At 48.3% G+C, this 12,965-nt stretch overlaps 1 protein-coding gene across 1 annotated transcript in view; it reads left to right on the top strand.

Annotated features, from left to right (window-relative positions):
- SLC27A2 (solute carrier family 27 member 2) overlaps positions 1-10,518 on the top strand; it is a 37,709-nt gene extending 27,191 nt beyond the window's left edge. The window contains exons 6-10 of the mRNA XM_084775507.1: positions 702-792; positions 1,628-1,826; positions 3,583-3,680; positions 8,687-8,817; positions 10,039-10,518. Coding sequence (XP_084631633.1) covers positions 702-792; positions 1,628-1,826; positions 3,583-3,680; positions 8,687-8,817; positions 10,039-10,215 — 696 coding nt within the window. The 3' untranslated portion in view covers positions 10,216-10,518. The remainder of the gene's footprint in view (positions 1-701; positions 793-1,627; positions 1,827-3,582; positions 3,681-8,686; positions 8,818-10,038) is intronic.
- Positions 10,519-12,965: the final 2,447 nt, after the last annotated feature.

Genomic DNA, 12,965 nt, shown 5'->3' with positions numbered 1-12,965 from the left:
AAGAACTTCATAGTTATGAGCTTGAAGTCATTTTTGCTTTGATCCTTAGATATATTGATTAGTGTGTCCCTGGGGTTGAAGGTACCAGCCATCTGATGGTAACATAATAAGACACAATTAAATAAGACTATAAATCCATTTGTAATCTGCCCACCAAAAGAGAATGCTCCTAACAGTTTTATTTATAATGGACCAAAACTAGAAATAATCCAAGTACTCATAAAAATATCCATTAACAGAATAAGCGTAGTATATTTATACAAGAGAAAATTGAATGTCAACAAAAGTGAGCCTGTAGGGCTGGAGATAGGCCCAGAGGTGGGGCGCTCACTTGGCTTGTACAAGGTCTGGGCTCTGTCTTCAGTACCCTCCACAGCAACACCACTGAGAAGAGCATCAGCGTGGGCTCATGTCCCGCAGACATAGTAACTGAAATAACACATACAGGCCTACACTTCCTTGCTGGGTTTTAAATTGATTGGTGGTGATAAAAGTCAGAATGGTGACTAACTAACAAGGGCAGAAAGTAACTTGCCCAGGGAAATGAGAATGCTTTCTATCTGAATCTGGGTGGTGACGGCAGATGCAAAATTGCACCCATGCTGTGCACTGAAGATTTGTTGTATGGTATGTGTTGTCCTTCCCGCACTCTTTGTAATAACTCAGCTGATGTGCTCAAATGATATTTTTCATTTTGGTAGAAAGTTGTCAGATACGAGCTGATTAAGTATGACGTGGAGAAGGAGGAGCCCATCCGTGACGCAAATGGATACTGCATCAAAGTCCCCAAAGGTACTGTGAACCTTTTGCGCAATTAACTGTGTGCACAATTATTCTAAGCAGCATTTAAGAACTAACATAGAATTACCAATAAATTATATTAAAATTAGCCGGACAATGTCTTTATTGAAGTGTTCACAAAAATATATAAATTACAGAAAATGCACTGGCTTACCTTAACATATAATTACACCTTCAAGCTGGTTGATCACCTTGCTTGTAAGGTACTTTGTGGAAAGGTCTAGACATCTATGGCTACAAAGCCTTATGTGGACCTTATGTTTATGCTTCTACCCGCTATGCAGTTGTCTAATTATGTGTAGGAGTCAGTACTAAATGAAAGATTAGCAGTAAGGTGATTATAATTGGGAGGCCATGCAGGTTACGTTTTTGGAATGTGTGTCTGTGAGATAGCGCGTGCACGAACAGGATCTGTATCTGCTCCTTTTCTTGCTGCTGGAGTCAAACGCGTGACAGGAAGCATCTTGGGGGAGGGAGAGCTTGTCCTGGCTCACAGTAGAAAAGACACAATGTGGTCACGTTGCATACACAGTGAGGACACAGAGCACAGACAGGACATGGAACCCTATAGTGAGGCTCTACCTCATAAAGGGCCCCCAGCCTTCCAAGTAAGCATTACCAGCTGGGGATCAAGTTCAAGCACACGGCCCTGCAGGGGGGCCATTTCACATTCAACCACAAAATGGTATGTATGAATATGGGTATAAGGCCAGCTTATTGCCATCAATAAGCTATCAGTTTAAGGATAAGGATGATAATAAAATGTGCTTATCTCTTCACCAAGAACAAAACAACACAAAACCCAGTTTACTCTCTTCTGTCTCAGGTGAGGTTGGACTCTTGATTTGCAAAATCACACAGCTTACACCATTCAATGGCTACGCTGGAGGGAAGGCTCAGACAGAAAAGAAAAAGCTCAGAGACGTCTTCAAGAAAGGAGACCTCTATTTCAACAGTGGGGACCTCCTAATGATCGACCGTGAAAACTTCGTCTATTTCCATGACAGAGTTGGAGACACATTCCGGTTGGTGTCTCTGAATTATTGAACCCAAAACAAAATACTTCGCACACTTTGGCCTGTTCCTCAGTCAGAATCAGATGCCACTTTCCCAAAATGCTTCTGTCCTTCCCTGTCTCTTACGTGCGATTTCACCTCCTACGTTCCCAGAGAATAAGGAGTAAAATACAGAGTGTCTCTCTACAGCACAAAAGAAAATAAAGGCAGGCCATCTCTTCCTTGTTTCTGGAGCCTGAAGTCCACCCAACGGCTCTTTCATGGCCCGCATATTTAGTGGACGCTCTTAGGATAGCCAGGGATTTTTTTTTTTCACATATTTCTAATCAGACAGCTTTTTGCTTTTAGATTTAAAACAAGTGCAAATTAATGCGAAGTTGATCTGGCTGAAGAAGTGGGAGGCTCAGAGCCTTCATCCATCTCCAACCAGATGGTTTCCCACACGACCCCCAGGCTAGCATAAGGAAGTTTAGGAGTCATTTTGGTCAGCAGTGACATGAATTTCCAACGATAGCTAAGTCCTCCAGCCCCCGGCAGAGGCTTCCTTCCTGTGTGGATTTGCTGAGATAGGAATGTCCCAGAAAGGACCCACTGCAGTGTCTGGTACAGGTCACCCTTGAGTGAGTGAATCAAGCAAGCGTGGAACTTGGCTGACTGCAGTAGAAAGATCAAGGTTACATCACCACAGCCCTGGCCACCAATACTAACCCCCTCCTTTTTTTTTTTTTTTTAAATTGGCTTACAAAAGCAATAGATGTTTGTTTGAAAAAAGAAGTCCCAAGTTAATCATTCTTTCACCCACTTTCCTGAGAGTCTGGTTGGTCCTCAGCACTAACTCAATCCCTAACATTGTCTCGCCCAGGGACCCGTATGCCACCCTCATTAAGAAGTTACTTTGGGAAGCTGAGGACCTAGATAATACAGCACTTGCCATGCAAGCACAAGGAACAGAGTTCAGTCCCCAGGACCCACATTTTAAAAGCTGGGTTTGATGGCACATGTTTGTACTCGAACCCTAGGAAAGCAGAAACAGGCAAATCCCTGAGCCGGCTGGCTACTCAGCCACTCTGACCAATGTGCTGAGCTCCATGCTAGCAAGAGATCTTTTTAAAAGAGTGGACAGTGCCTGAGGACAAGCACTCTACATTTTCTTCCAGCCTCCACACACACATGCACAGAACACACACACACACATGCGCACGCACGCACATATGCATGCATACATAAAGGTGCTTTTCAGAGATCTAAAGATTATTTTTGTGAAACCTCTAATTTTTAATTAAATGAAAAATAGCACCTGGGTAGGCCTTAACATTACAATCTCTATTAATTTTTTTAAAAAGGCATTTTTTTTCTTTTTTAGCTAAAAGCTTTCTTATGGTGAGAACTTGAAATATGAAATTCTGCCCCCCAAAAAAATCCACTAGGTGAATTAAATTAGATATTAAAAAAAAGAAAAGTGAGGGGCCTAAACAAAGCAAAAAGGAGTTGAGATTCCTTTCTGACATCCAGGGACTTTCTTAACCAGGTCTGGATTTCCCATTTGAACACAATGCTCTCTGTTATGTTCTGTGTGACGAGAGTGAAATCGTGCATTTTATTATCTAGGTCTGTACCCTCTTTGCTGCGAACAGAACGCTACAAATGAGGTGAGGGTTTTAGGAGCCAGAATGGGAGGACCAGCCACCTGACTGAGATCTGAAAGAAACACTAACTAGAAGGAAAGCCAGTGTGGCCTCGGCTAACTCTGCCTCTTCTCTCTCAGGTGGAAAGGAGAGAACGTAGCTACCACTGAAGTCGCGGACATAGTGGGACTGGTTGATTTTGTTGAGGAAGTGAACGTTTACGGAGTGCCCGTGCCAGGTATGGAGAAGACGCTATGCTACCATAAGGGCAAACCGAGGTCTGTCTTGCTTTTTCCTGCTGCCAGGACAGTGAAATGGCAGTCAGCCACCAGGGGTTAGAGAGTGACTCTCTGATTCCACTGTCAAAGCAATTCAGTGCATCTGAACTGGCCTGCCTCTGTGTTTTAGCTGCTGCTTAATTTAGGGTTCTAAGGCTGGGGAAGCCTCCTGGTTTGACGTGCCTTGAGAGTTTGAGGGCCGCAGAATGGCGTATTGCCTCTGAAGTCAGAGACGCAAGGAGGAACAGTCATAGTCTCTAGGAAGAAAGCTGGGAAGGAGCCGATTTTGTTCAGGCTCTTCTTGTAGGGCAGGTTCCTAAGAGCAGGCCAGACTCTTGAGTTTCAGGGTTCTCATGGAGACACTGAGGGAGCTACAGATCTGCCTTCACCAGCAGGGTGGAAAGAAGGCTCACTCCAACACCTGCTGGCCGTTTCACAGCTCCCTCAAATTGGGAATAATTGCTGGCCTTGCGGTTGAAATTGTCAGAACTAATTTATCTCAGTTTCATAAATATCAAATATACTTATCAATCGTATACAAGGTTGCCATATCAGCCATTTTTAATTGCAGATATTAGAGAGGATTAAAGTTGTAAAGTCAATGCGTCAATATAAGGTGTCAGGCTATTTTTGTCTCCAAAACTAAGTTTTGGGCATTCTCACCCTTTGATTAAAGTAGAACACAAAGGGCCTTTTCCTGCACATTGACAGGGTCACGTGTTGCGTGTCAAATCTTTTCCTGAGGAAACACAACACGCACATCTACTCACCCCAGATAGGGAGCCCATGACAGACCAAAGTACAGACACAACCAAAGTCCAACATGGTGAATCAATGAGTTTTATTGGGGTTACTTACAGGAATAGGGGTGAAGCTTACTTACAGGAGCAGAAGTGACTCTAAGACAACTGCATCACCAAGCCCCACCTCAGCGTGGGTGACAACTCACAAAGCTAGGGACCTGGAGCATAGTGCGCAGCCTGTGGGCAACCTGACAGGTTGGAGAGCGTCTTTTCCAGGTGCCTCGGTTGATCTAACCCTCTTCCAGGCAGCCCAGCTGGTTTCTTACAGGAAAATTGTCTGGTCTGAGAGTCTTCTGTGCACATTGGCTTGTCTGAGAGCGCGTCTCGGCAGTCTTTATTGCTTACTGTGGCGGGGCCTAGTAAATCTGATAAGTTTCAGGGACTTCCTGAAACTGTTTTAAATCGTTTATCGTGCAACACCTGCTTATTTATTTTTGTTAAAGTTTTTTCCCATGCAATTATATAATATATATAGTGTATTCTCCCTAGATGCCATTCTCTTTTTTCTCATCCTGCCACCATCCAGATTTCTGCTTCCCCACCCTATATACATGATGATTTTATGTATATATCCATAAAACCCAGGAACCACAAATGAGAGAAAATACATAACACTTGCTTTTGACACTGACTGATCCACTCTGTATAACTGTCTCCAGTTTTGTCCGTCTTTCTGCAATCCTCAGTCCTCATTGTGGCTGAAAAATATCCCATTATGGACATATACTGCATTTTCTTATTCACTTGGCTTGTTTCCATAACTCATCTGTTGTGAACTATGCTGTAATCTCACTGATGTGCAACTGTCTCTGTGACGAGTCGGAGTCCTTTGTGTAAACACCCAGGAATGGGATAGCTGGGCCCCGTGTTGGATCTGCTTTCAGTTTTGTTCAAGACACCACCATACTGATTTGCACTTCCAGCAGCAGCATGGGGGGGCGGGGCGGGGTATCCCTGTGTTCTAATGACAACGATGTGAAGGAAAACATAGCCACATCTCAGGCCCCAGAGTCTTGGCAGGGCACAGAACATTACTCAGACTGTCACAGTGTCAGCTACCATGACACCCTAGGCCCTTATAGCCTCCTCTGATAGTGGCGGGTATGCTTCTGAGTGCTAACTCTTAATACGTTTCTTAGGTAGCTGAGAAAATCTGGAACGTGAATTGAAAGCCCAGTATTCCTCAAAACGGAGTCTCAGACAGGCAACATCACCATAAATGAGAACTTGCTGGAACCAAAATCGTGTCAGCCCCACACAGACCTGCTGAATGGGTGGACCCACGAAGCTGTACTTCTTTTTTTTTTAAAAAAAATACTTCCAGCACAGTGGTTCTCAGCCTTCCTAATGCTGAGACGCTTTAATGCAGTTCCTCATGTTGTGGTGGCACCCGCCCCCCAACCATAAAATTATTTCATTGCTACTTCACAATTGTTAATTTTGCTAGCTATGAATCATAATGTGAATATCTGGTGTGCAAAAAAAAAAGGGGGGTCACAACCCACAGGCTGAGAATTGCTGCTCTAGTGACTCTTAAAAACACTAGGCTAGGGGTGTGGCTCACTGGCAGAGTGCTGGTCCAGCATGCACGCACAGGCTCTGAGCTCATCCAGAGTTCTCACACCACACACACACACACACACACACACACACACACACACTATTCAAAGCTGATTTAAACACAGTGAAAATGTCCTAGGATGTATGGTAATCCGGCAACATTCTTACAGCAGCCAAAGGTTAGCGGTGAACCCTGAAGTCCTGACAATCTTTAGATTCGCACTATCATCCTGAGCACGCCATCCTGCACTCTGGCCACAGTAGGCAGCTAAGCCTGTAAATGCATCAGGCCCTCCTCAAGCCAGGTGTCCGTGCTCCCCGCAGTGACCGTGAACGGCAGTTCTCACTTTTGCACCACGGAAGAACTGCTAGTTTGGGACCCAGAACAGAGACGTCACACAACAGTCCGGGCGCTCTCTAGAACTTCCGGTTCTCACTAAACCTTTCTGTGTTGATGAAAATATCCAGTGGGGCCGGTGTGGTGGCGCATGCCTTTAATGCCAGCACTCGGGAGGCAGAGGCAAGTGGATCTCTGCGAGTTCGAGGCCAGCCTGGTCTACAAAGCAAGTTCAGTACAGACAAGGCTACACAGAGAAACCCTGTCTTGAAAAAAACCAAAAAAAATTTTTTAAAAATCCAGTGGGGTAGCCAACAGTCACAGCGTGGCTGCTAAGTACTTAATATATGGGTAATACAACAGAAAAATTAAATTTTTTTTCCTTCACCTAATTATAATTGATTTTGGGGCTGGAGAGATGGCTCAGTGGTTAAGAGTGCACCTGCTCTTCCAGAGGTCCTGAGTTCCATTCCCAGCAACCACATGGTGGCTCACAACTATCTATAATGTAATCTGATACCCTCTTCTGCAGATAAAGCACTCATATGCAATAAATAAAATAAATAAATCTTTTTTTAATTATAATTGATTTTTAGTTTTAATAACCTTGTATGTAGGCAGTGGTACATCTCCTGAGAATTGGCCAGGACTGATCTTTAGCCCTAGCCTAAACCTTCTTCCTGGAACTGAATTAGTCAAAGTCAACCCCTAGGAGTCAGTGCAGAAGCCTAACAGGCCCACCTCCCTCTGGTTTAGGCATCGCCACTACCAGGGCGTGGAGTACGAGCCAGTCAGTGCAGTATTTCTGCTGCACCAGCTCCTGCTGTAATTCCAAGACTGGGGACATTTGAGGTCCCTGAGACAGGTATGCAGCACCCCTTTAAAAAAGGGTCTGGCGCCCTGTCTTCCTCCTTTGGGTCAGAAGAAAACTGAATGAGGAGGCATGTTGTTGTTGTTGTTGTTATTGTTGTTGTTGTTGTTGTTGTTGTTTAGAGCAATGGATAAAGGTACAGTCACCATGGGAGAGATTTCAAACTCTGGGGCCCAGGTGACCAAAGACAAGCTCCTTCTTCCTATCTGATTACGGCTAAGTAGTTCAGGGAAGTGAATGCAGGGCTCCCACTGGGTCTGCTGGATCAGGGAGAAAGTACATTAATACCTAATTACCACTGTCCTCACAAGCAAACAATAGTAATTGTTCTAATCACCTCCACTAAGGGCCCTGCTGTTGAGATCAGTTTTCTCTGTGCAGCGTATGTTCCCTTGAGAGTGCTGGGCAAGAACGGAAGGGCACACAGCAAGCAGCTCACCCCTGCACCTGTCTTTACCCCTCCTGCCCTACAAGCCTCTCTGAAACACAGAGAGGCAAAGCCGTTAGGAGCTTTGAGTGAGTAAATAACTCTCAAAGGCAATATTTGTGCCCACGGCCCAACAGACCCAAGGCTGTAAACCAAATGACAAGCCCAGCTCTGTTATTCATGACAGTGGAGCAAGAAGGGGTTTGGTTTGGTTTTTCAAGACAGGGTCTCTCTGTGTTAGCCTTGGCTGTCCTGGACTCGCTTTGGAGACCAGGCTGGCCACGAACTCACAGCCATCCACCTGCCTCTGCCTCCCTAGTGCTGAGATTAAAGACATTTGCCACCACACCTGGCTATGGAGCAAGGAGTTTTTATTGGAATCAAAAAACAAAAGAGCTGGGCATGGACGGCCAAGGCTACACAGTGAAACTCTGTCTCGAAAAACCAAAAACAAACAAACCGCCCCCAAAGAAAACTATTCCCTTTAGCCACCAGCTCAGTCACTGTCCTACACAGTTACTAAGAGTAACAATGTAAGCACAGGATTTGAAGCCTACCTGCAGGGACCAGTCTCTGATGCTGCCTACTCCCTGCTGTCTGACCTTGGACAAGCTGTTGATGCCTTTAAATCTCAGTTTCTTCATCCTTGAAATAAACATCCGCACCTCTTCACAAGGCCGTTGCTGTGGTTCAATGAGAAGACACTGAGTATAGGTCACGGCTAATAGTAAAGAGTCAACATAGATCTAGCATTAGTTTTATTGCTTAGTTATTAATTAATATTTCTAGCAATAGCATAGTGGCCATAGAATAATGTGGACACTCATTTGAAATAAAACTTGAAAGTATTCAGAAACAAAAAACAAAAACAAAACCAATGGTTGTCATTGTCACAGTCCATAGGTCTTTGACCTGGCAGAGCCTCGTGAGTGAAATTACCGGCTAATGTTTTCTTACTCTATTTGCAGATCACGAGGGTCGAATCGGGATGGCCTCGATCAAGATGAAAGAAAACCATGAGTTCGATGGAAAGAAACTCTTTAAGCACATTACGGAGTATCTGCCGAGTTATGCGAGGCCTCGCTTCCTGAGAATACAAGTGAGGAGAGTTCCCAAGTTCAAGTCTCCCCCAGGCGCTCTCTTAGGGAACCACCCCCTTCTTCTGTGGTGGCCATGTTTGCCCAATTTTTTTGCCATATGCACAGACAGAGTTCAGTAAGGATGGGGAAAGGCCAGAAAGAAGAAACAGAAGCCCCATCCCAATCTTTTCCTCCCTAAATGGCAGGCCAGCTTACTCACCTCAGAGTCAGTGTTTGGTGTGGCAGGCCAGCTTACTCACCTCAGAGTCAGTGTTTGGTGAGGTGTCAGAGTCGCATCAAGTAGAACTTATCCAAACCTCCTGGTTTTGGTTTATTTTTCTTACTTTCTGTGCTGGGGAAAGCACCAAGACATTGCTTACACTAGGCAAGCATTTGGCCACCGAGATCCATCCACGGCCGTGTCGTTTCCAGTTTTGAAGAACACAAAGTCTGCTGACGTTCAACACCTTTCTATAGGACAAGTTTGAGTTGAGCATCATCAGTAACTTGGAACTATCAAAGTGTCACCGGAGTTGGTTCGGTCCTCCCGTTTGAGGACTTTGAGCCCTGTGGATATGTTCCTGAGGACTTGACAAGGTCTTAGGGTCCTGAGAAGTGTTGAGTGTGTAAGGCTACTTCTGTTGATGCTCATGAAGGGCTGATAACATGGAAGACAGTCTTTAGCCAAATAGACTGGGAAAACAGATGCCCTTGAGTGTAAATAACCCCTCTCACTCTTTCACTCACAGCCAGGATATCCCACCTGAAGCTTCTCCAGTGTCCCCTCTCCTCAGAGTCTGCACTGTGGGCAGCTGTGCACCCACATGGAGGTCCTAAGGTGCTAAAGCAGTGTTTCTCAACCTTCCTAACGCTGCGACCCCTTAATACAGTTCCTCAGGTTGCGGTGACTCCCAACCATAAAAGTATTATCCTTGCTACATCATAACTGAAACTCTGCTACTGTTATGAATCACAGTGTAGGTACCCGATGCGCAGGACAGCTGATATGGGAGCCCTGTGGGATCGTGACCCACAGGTTGAGAACCTCTGCTCTGAGGAGTTCTCTTACCTAGGCCTCTGTGTGGACCTTCTGCAAATGGGCGGTGTGGACACATGCTCCTCAGCTCTTACTGGAACAAAGGAAGGCCACGTGCTGCCAGTCCCCACCGTCCCCACCCTATCCCTGCACACTGACTTACTGTAAAGCACAGCTAACATGGAGATTGTGTGATCTTTTGCAGGATACCATTGAGATCACTGGGACTTTTAAACACCGCAAAGTGACCCTGATGCAAGAGGGCTTTAACCCCACAGTCATCCAAGACGCCTTGTATTTCCTGGATGATGCGGCAAAATCATATGTGCCCATGACGGAGGACATTTATAAAGCCATAAGTGAGAAAACTCTGAAGCTCTGAATATCCCCAGGTGGCTAGCACAGAACTTTTCCAGAAAGAAACCTAATAGACCTAGCATTGCCACTTCATATAATCCAACTTTAATTTGATTGACGATTATAAGGTGCGATTTTTTTTTTAGGAAAGTATTCATTAAAAGGACAGGCCTTTTTTTTTTTTAATTACACCTGAGCCTCTGCAAGATTTAGAGACAATTATTTTTCAATGTGTGCCTGCCATTTGTCCTTGCGAACCAAGCTTCCTGGAAAGAGGGCTTTATTTTTTTAAATACATAATAAACTGTATTAACTCTAATGTATGAGATATCTTGGTCTCTTGTGTGCTTTCTCTATTCTAAATGCAAACCCCACATCAGTTGCTTCAAAACACATATCCTACTCATCTTGGTAAAAAGTGGCAAAGAGGGAAGGTGGGCCAGCAATAAACAACACAGTGGGAATCCAGCTCCAGAGCAAGGGGCTCACCTTCCCCTCCCGTAACCATCCTAGCCACTGGGCAGACATTAACCAAAGCTGAAATGTCAGCTTAGTCCTTAAATGTGCCGACTTAGTTATTTTTCTATTGCTGTAACAAAACACCATGACCAAGACAACTTATAAAAGAAAACACTTAATTTAGGGGCTCACAATTCCAGAGGGTCAGAGTCTGTGGCCATCATGGTGGGAGTGTGGCACCAGGCGAGGTGGCCATCATGGTGGGAGTGTGGCACCAGGCCAGGTGGCCATCATGGTGGGAGTGTGGCACCAGGCCAGGTGGCCATCATGGTGGGAGTGTGGCATCAGGCCAGGTGGCCATCATGGTGGGAGTGTGGCATCAGGCCAGGTGGCCATCATGGTGGGAGTGTGGCATCAGGCCAGGTGGCCATCATGGTGGGAGTGTGGCATCAGGCCAGGTGGCCATCGTGGTGGGAGTGTGGCATCAGGCCAGGTGGCCATCGTGGTGGGAGTGTGGCATCAGGCCAGGTGGCCATCGTGGTGGGAGTGTGGCACCAGGCCAGGTGGCCATCGTGGTGGGAGTGTGGCATCAGGCCAGGTGGCCATCATGGTGGGAGCGTGGCATCAGGCCAGGTGGCCATCATGGTGGGAGCGTGGCACCAGGCCAGGTGGCCATCATGGTGGGAGCGTGGCACCAGGCCAGGTGGCCATCATGGTGGGAGTGTGGCACCAGGCCAGGTGGCCATCATGGTGGGAGTGTGGCACCAGGCCAGGTGGCCATCGTGGTGGGAGTGTGGCATCAGGCCAGGTGGCCATCGTGGTGGGAGTGTGGCATCAGGCCAGGTGGCCATCATGGTGGGAGTGTGGCACCAGGCCAGGTGGCCATCATGGTGGGAGCGTGGCATCAGGCCAGGTGGCCATCATGGTGGGAGCGTGGCACCAGGCCAGGTGGCCATCATGGTGGGAGCGTGGCACCAGGCCAGGTGGCCATCATGGTGGGAGTGTGGCACCAGGCGAGGTGGCCATCGTGGTGGGAGTGTGGCACCAGGCCAGGTGGCCATCGTGGTGGGAGTGTGGCACCAGGCTAGGTGGCCATCGTGGTGGGAGTGTGGCATCAGGCCAGGTGGCCATCGTGGTGGGAGTGTGGCACCAGGCCAGGTGGCCATCGTGGTGGGAGTGTGGCATCAGGCCAGGAGGCCATCGTGGTGGGAGTGTGGCACCAGGCCAGGTGGCCATCGTGGTGGGAGTGTGGCACCAGGCCAGGTGGCCATCGTGGTGGGAGTGTGGCACCAGGCCAGGTGGCCATCATGGTGGGAGCGTGGCACCAGGCCAGGTGGCCATCATGGTGGGAGCGTGGCATCAGGCCAGGTGGCCATCATGGTGGGAGCGTGGCATCAGGCCAGGTGGCCATCATGGTGGGAGCGTGGCACCAGGCCAGGTGGCCATCATGGTGGGAGTGTGGCACCAGGCGAGGTGGCCATCATGGTGGGAGTGTGGCACCAGGCCAGGTGGCCATCATGGTGGGAGTGTGGCACCAGGCGAGGTGGCCATCATGGTGGGAGTGTGGCACCAGGCCAGGTGGCCATCATGGTGGGAGTGTGGCACCAGGCCAGGTGGCCATCATGGTGGGAGTGTGGCACCAGGCGAGGTGGCCATCATGGTGGGAGTGTGGCACCAGGCCAGGTGGCCATCGTGGTGGGAGTGTGGCATCAGGCCAGGTGGCCATCGTGGTGGGAGTGTGGCACCAGGCCAGGTGGCCATCGTGGTGGGAGTGTGGCACCAGGCCAGGTGGCCATCGTGGTGGGAGTGTGGCATCAGGCCAGGTGGCCATCGTGGTGGGAGTGTGGCACCAGGCCAGGTGGCCATCGTGGTGGGAGTGTGGCACCAGGCCAGGTGGCCATCGTGGTGGGAGTGTGGCACCAGGCGAGGTGGCCATCGTGGTGGGAGTGTGGCACCAGGCCAGGTGGCCATCGTGGTGGGAGTGTGGCATCAGGCCAGGAGGCCATCGTGGTGGGAGCGTGGCACCAGGCCAGGTGGCCATCATGGTGGGAGCGTGGCACCAGGCCAGGTGGCCATCATGGTGGGAATGTGGCATCAGGCCAGGTGGCCATCATGGTGGGAGTGTGGCATCAGGCCAGGTGGCCATCATGGTGGGAGTGTGGCATCAGGCCAGGTGGCCATCATGGTGGAAGTGTGGCACCAGGCCAGGTGGCCATCATGGTGGGAGTGTGGCACCAGGCCAGGTGGCCATCATGGTGGGAGTGTGGCATCAGGCCAGGTGGCCATCATGGTGGGAGCGTGGCATCAGGCCAGGTG

The sequence above is a fragment of the Acomys minous genome (assembly GCF_964271855.1).
Source record: "Acomys minous genome assembly, chromosome: 3".
Classification (NCBI taxonomy): domain Eukaryota; kingdom Metazoa; phylum Chordata; class Mammalia; order Rodentia; family Muridae; genus Acomys; species Acomys minous.
The sequence above is the reverse complement of the archived record's forward strand: the minus strand, read 5'-3'. Positions and strand labels throughout refer to the sequence as shown.